General features: G+C 47.0%; 1 protein-coding gene across 1 annotated transcript in view; it reads left to right on the top strand.

Annotated features, from left to right (window-relative positions):
- LOC130389057 (filamin-C-like) overlaps positions 1-3410 on the top strand; it is a 27368-nt gene extending 23958 nt beyond the window's left edge. Inside the window, exon 26 of the mRNA XM_056598722.1 lies at positions 3403-3410. Coding sequence (XP_056454697.1) covers positions 3403-3410 — 8 coding nt within the window. The remainder of the gene's footprint in view (positions 1-3402) is intronic.
- The last annotated feature ends 3091 nt before the right edge of the window (positions 3411-6501 follow it).

Raw genomic sequence — 6501 nt, 5'->3', positions numbered from 1 at the left:
AATTAGATCATGTTAAGATATGATGTCAACAACGCGACACATTCAGTTAACATTTCATTGCTCATTTTAAAAGATGTGTTATATATTATTGGGCCTGTTCCAGAAGTCATTCTCATTTAGTGTGGTTATTGATGAAGCATGTTGCTGTGAAATTACAATAAATTTACTGAGTCTGAACCCATGAGCGCCAGAGGTGCTGGTGGTGTCGGTGTGGGGGCTCATTACTCATATGTGGCAGTGGCGGTATGGGAACACAGGCGTTCGCCCGCCTGTCTGTCACTGCAGCAGCCTCAGATCCCTGCCTTGGCTGCAGGGACGGTAGGGGAAGCAAAGGGAACTCGGCTGTAAAATGATTTTCTGTCTTTCCCAGAGATAGGCCTACGAGTTGTGCGGTATCAGTGATCTGAGAGTAATTAAGATATGGACTCATATCGCAGGAGACGGCTCTTACATAAGTGTGAGATGAGCAGATAAAATTCAAAGTAAAAAACGGTCACATCTAAAGGCAGAGTTTGATTCATTACTAAAACCCTCAGTGGTCGATCCCCCCACTCTTTAATTGAACTGCCGTCCCAACAGTGGTTGCCTGGGAGCTGGCCACCTCATCACTGAGCCTTTATCTCTCCTACACAAGTTATCTTGTTATTTATTGCAGTCGGCTTCGGCAATTGCTCTGGCCCTTTTCCGCGAGACCGAAAGACATCATTGTTTTAATAAGGTGTAGCACGTTGTGATTGCGAAGACAAATCGATGCCGCGCAGAATTCCTCTTGAGCCGGTGATAGATATCGCTCTACATTGGTCATTCTAATTGTTTACCGCCGAGAGGGAATTGGCAAAGAGAAGATGGTGAACGCACCATCTTAACATCTTTATGTAAATGATGTCTGTTGGTAATGAGGAAGTTGTACTTCTCCAAATATCCCTTCAAGGCTCTCCTGGTTCTGGTTCTGCCACGGGACCGAATCAATCTCAAACATGCGCACCAGCGTCCGTCAAACACCGCCATCAGCCACGACGAGGCAACACCACCAACTCCTCCATCTCAGCCGGCGGAAAATAGAGGACACTTGTTCGACTCCATTTTTCTCCAGCAGTCGAACAACGCAGAGTCAGACCTCGTCACCAAAGGCGATGTCCTCCCGAGGCGAGCGTCACGGCCGCCCGAGCACCCATGGTGATGAAGCCCTGGCGAGATCATGAGAGGAAGGATATTGGTCCTGTTATCCAGCGACACTGGGCCATCGGGCCTCTCAGTCTCCCCCGTTCTCAGCTTCCGTCGGCGGGGTGAGGTATTAAAAAAAATGCTCTGGATCCATTTGACTCACATGGCCTCCGGCCTCTTGAAGAAGGGCCTTCGCCAACCCAGAGAGAGAGAGAGAGAGAGGGAGAGAGAGAGAGAGAGAGAGAGAGAGGGAGAGACAAAGAGAGAGAGAGACAAAGAGAGCGAGAGAGAGATCCAACGAGAGAGAGAAAAAGGAGAGAAAGGAGAGAGAGAGAGAGAGAGAGAGAGAGAGAGAGAGAGAGAGAGAGAGAGAGAGAGAGACAGAGAGAGAGAGACAGAGACGGAGAGACAGAAAAAGAGAGACAGAGACAAAGTGAGAGAGAGAGAGAGAGGACACAGCACATCGTTTCTTGGCTGATACCGCTACCGCTACAGCCACAGGAACGCTACAGAAGAACCCACCAGAGCGTGTGAAAGCCCAGGGGGCCTGAAGACAATTACTACCCCCACCTCTCTGCACGGCGCCGACAGCGTGGAGGCGTTGTGGAGCGATCGGGCGGAGGTGCAGGGCCCTGTGGCCACGCACCTATTGATGGTACGCTCTACGCCCACGTGAAAGGACCTTTCAAGTCTGCCCCCGCCAACGGAGACTACGACCGTGTCCCAGACGCTACCTATAAGTTCAACCTCAGCACCACCCCCACTAGGGCGGTGTTAATGATATGGTGATGATATCCCCAGCAGACCAGACTTCATATCTTTACTCTGGGAAATAACAGCCCAGCGAACAGGACTGAATAACAAACCCAGCTCCCTTTTTCCCCGCCAGAAGGATTACATTTCCATATCCGGCCTTGAGAACTGGAGGTTCGCTCCGTGTTGTTTTCGTTGGGTTATTTTCTTTCCCCCTGTAGCAAAAGTAAAAAATCAACGAAAAACACAGGGTGCTCCTTCCAGCTTGTGCCTGGGCCTAGGTGGCGCGCACTAAGGGTGTTCCGTCAGCAGAAGTATGACTGTCAGCTAACTGTTTAGCCACACGGACAGTGTGGGAGCTGCGCGGGGATCTGCCGGCTGGCACCAGTGGCATGGGCGTTCTATTATTAGCCCCTTGTTGTGTGGGGGTCTAAACACCGGGCCTCTCCCATTGACAGGGGATGTTTCTTACTTCACACTTTGCTATGCGATGCAAAGTTGGAAATCCCTGGTTCCTATTACGCCAGCCTGCGTTGTTTTTCCCTTGTCAGCCCATTAGAGCAACGCAAACGCCCCCCCCGGTGATCGGCGCGGCCCGCATAGGTGCGGAATCACTGGAGCTGACGTTATTTGGATATGTTTGCCGGGAGAGGGACGACCAAGGCGACTGCGGCGCTTTCAAAGGGTGTGTTTACTTTACCCACAGGCCTGCTTAATCGGCTCTTCCCTTCAGAGTGCCATTTTTGCACGATTTACTGTGGGTTTACAGTTCATGAAAAGTCCCATCATCAAAAGCGATTGAAAAACGTCGCTCGGTTATAATGGATAAGTGTTCTCCAGCAGCACACTCACTTTTAAATGGGATGGGTGATACTCAAAGATACTTCATCTGTGTTATGCTTTTTAATCAAAATTCCTTGCCTGTCCATGTGGATTATGGTCTCACAAAGTCAATCTTTAATATGATTCAATCAGGAAAAAAACGCAACCTCAGCGATCCGCCCAAATATCAATCCTCCATAGGTTCTGAATGATGATCACTGATCATGGTTTTGATGTGTTGTGTTTCCTTTTAGATCATAGTATACTGTGGAGTGACCGTGCTTCCGGGACCTTCAGCAAGAGACTTTAGCCACCTAGGACATCCACCGTTTCCCCACAGACGGAAAACTGGGGCGAGGTCATTGGTGATCAATTCTACTCAACACAGCTGCTACAGGTCAGACAATCAGTCCCACCTGCAATCATTCCCCTAATCAAGCCTCACAGACGTACACAGCAGACCGTCTCCCTCGGCCCAAGAGAGAGGTCGCTAGCAGAGCATTTTTGTCGATGAAAGCAACTTTGCACTCGAGCTAAGAACATGGAGTTGGGGTGTAGGGGGAGCTTGTTTTAAAGGGCGAAAGAACTGATGATTCCACTGATTATGTTCCTCTTCTCTTACCCTTTCCCTGTCTCCTCCTCTCTTCCCCTGTGGTTCCCCAGAGGACTAAACCCCAGCGGGTATTGCCCCCTCCCAGTCCGGGAAGATCTTTGGTTAATTTTGTTCTCTCAACCCCAGACAACCCCCCTTTACCTTTTATTCAATATAGCCCTCCTTTGCTAATCCTTCCCAGTTCCGTAGCCCCTTAGACGGTTTAATTAAGCTACATCCCATGAGAGGGAGTGCTGGTAAACTGGATATCAGCGCGTCTCGTCTGAGGTGTGACGCTGGAGGCCGCGTGCCGGAGATAATGTTTTCACACAACAGCTCCACAAGTGCCATTTATTGGTTTTCGGTAATAGGCGACAACAGGTTATGATTTGTTTGTTTATTTAATCATTTATTTGGCTCCGCCAACACAAATAGTTCCGCGACTGGACTGTGCCTGGATTGTTGCCAAGCAACACATAACATTTTCCCGTGCACTAACTTGCTACTTTCACTTCGGTTTACCTCAGGCTAGCTCCTTTGTATCATGTACATTTATCCTTATGTCTCCATGTGCAACCAGTGAAATAAGAATCTGTCTTCAGTTTCTCTGGGCGAGCGTGTGATTCTGATGAGTGAACAGCTTACGACCATTAATGCAATCAACGGTTGTTAGAACCCCCGTAAAGCGGAGTGATAGATAAGTCTCAGTGCAATTCTACAATCTATCAGCCCTCATGGAACGCCCGTTGGCCAATCAAATGACATGTTTTGTGCAAGCGATATATATATATACATGTAGGAGCAAAACAAACAATGTTAAGTTCCAAACGAGAACAAGTTTTGTCATGAGGCATACATTAATTAATCGTAATATTAATAATTGGGCAAAGAACACACTTCCCACCATAAAGTCAAGCTTGAGACATGGGTGCTATCTAAAAAAGACAAGGACACGATAGCTACACAGCAGATCATTTTTACTCACCACACTTATCTGAGCCTTTAAAATGCTACTCATACAATTAGTTTTACAACTAATTGTTATTTTTATTCAGCTTCAGAGCCATAATTCCTTTCTGCCTTGTTCATCTCTCAAATTCTAATATAACCATGGCCTGGCACTTTTGTACTTTGGTGTTGTTTGATTTTGTAATGGTTTCGCAAGCCTGTTTAGATGTGTGTGTGTGTGTGTGTGTGTGTGTGTGTGTGTGTGTGTGTGTGTGTGTGTGTGTGTGTGTGTGTGTGTGTGTGTGTGTGTGTGTGTGTGTGTGTGTGTGTGTGTGTGTGTGTGTGTGTGTGTGTGTGTGTGTGTCTGTGTGTGCGTGTGAAACCGGGTTTCAAAAGGAATAATTCATAATGCGCCTCAGCTCTGGGTTAGCACACCAACCCTTAAAAGTTAGGAGTTGTGCTTTTCAAACATCTATATCATAGGGCTTTTCTTTTTTTTTTGACAACTGTAGGATCACAGATCATTTCCCTGAGTGCTGGATTCACAGCGGACTGAAAACCATTCCCGTGGTCTTTCGACGGGGATGCCGAGAGCGAGTGCAATAAGGAGAATATCGGAAGGCAGAAAACAGGCAGAGAGAGAGGAGGAGAGGAGGCAAACGCAGTGGTGGTGCAGCTACAGAGCCCTGTGAGCCAACTCATGATGGTATTTCACCCCGAACAAACACGCTCGGCATTACCACCGGGATGAAAACATTGATCTTAAATCTCGACTCCAATCATAATACATCCACTTTCCCCCCCAAGTTTACCTTCTGCCTTTCCATCACGACTTTATAAATTATTACAGGCGACAAATCGATCTGTTGTTTGTGCCATTCTCTCTCTCTCTATCCAGTTCTCTGTCTCTCTGTCTCTCTCTCTATCCAGTTCTCTGTCTCTCTGTCTCTCTCTCTGCGTATTAAGGAGGGAGTCGTGAGTCACGTGTGTGTTTTTATGTCAGTCGCACAGTGTGTTAACAGGTTTGTATACATTTTTGCATGTGGCTATGTAAAGGTGTGCATGGTGTGTATATATATATATACGTTTGTGTGTGTGTGTGTGTGAATGTGCGCATGTGAGTGTGTATGCATATGAATGAATGTATACACGATCGGTCTGTGCAAGAGTATATAAATACCTGTCCATGTGTGTGCATTTGCATATGTGTTTTTGCGTGTGTGTGTGTGTGTGTGTGTGTGTGTGTGTGTGTGTGTGTGTGTGTGTGTGTGTGTGTGTGTGTGTGTGTGTGTGTGTGTGTGTGTGTGTGTGTGTGTGTGTGTGTGTGTTTGTGTGTGTGTGTCTGTGTATGCATAAATGTGTATGTGTGTGAGTTTGTGTGTGTATGCATAAATGTGCATGTGTGTGAGTGTGTCTGTGTGTGTATGTTTATGCATGCATTTGCATGCATGTGTGTGTGTGTGTGTGCGTTTTTGTTTGTGTGCGTGCGTATGCATGAGATATTTGTTTTTGTGGCATTGATGCCATCTGGCCTCAGAGTACAGAGGCCACATAGTGGGAAAGCAAATGCCACTGGTCACAGGAGCCGGTGCCAAGCCATGAACCATGACGTCAGGTGTAGCCCACAGCAACCCTAACGCAGCCGTACGTTCTACTCCTGCAGCACGCTCCACTCTATTTTTGGACCTCATTTCCGGTCCCAATCTGGTTTAATTTTTATTTAATTTTACTCCCCGAGTTCAAAAACATCTGTGTATTGAGACAGATGGTCAACACTTACACTTTGGACAGCGCAGCAAATGAGTTAAAAAAGCATAATTCAACCGAGGATTTTATCCAAAGCGACATATGCTGAATTCAGAAACAAGTAATTAAGGAGGAGATAGGGGATAGCATGTAGCTCACAGGGTTAGTAGTAGTAGTCGTTGGGGATCGAACCTGGAAAATTAGGTTCGAGCACTCTGGCCACTATGCCAAGTAGCCACGGTCCTCTGAGGCCAATAGGTATTAAAGCTAACTGCAGCGAAATAGACCTTAACTTTTGCAAGTCAGGCAAATATTATTCCACGCTGAAGAAGATCCCTTCCCTTCGTCCCTCCTTCACCGTGCCCCAGCATTAACGGCACAAATGACGTGCGGAAAATGAGAAACCAACCCTTTAAATATCCTGGCTCATCTGCAGTCTGATCCAGTCCCACACTTGGTGACTAATCTCTGTATCT

This window comes from Gadus chalcogrammus, chromosome 9 (genome assembly GCF_026213295.1).
Source record: "Gadus chalcogrammus isolate NIFS_2021 chromosome 9, NIFS_Gcha_1.0, whole genome shotgun sequence".
NCBI lineage: Eukaryota > Metazoa > Chordata > Actinopteri > Gadiformes > Gadidae > Gadus > Gadus chalcogrammus.
Note: the sequence above shows the minus strand (reverse complement) of the source record. Positions and strands in the feature narration are given on the sequence as shown.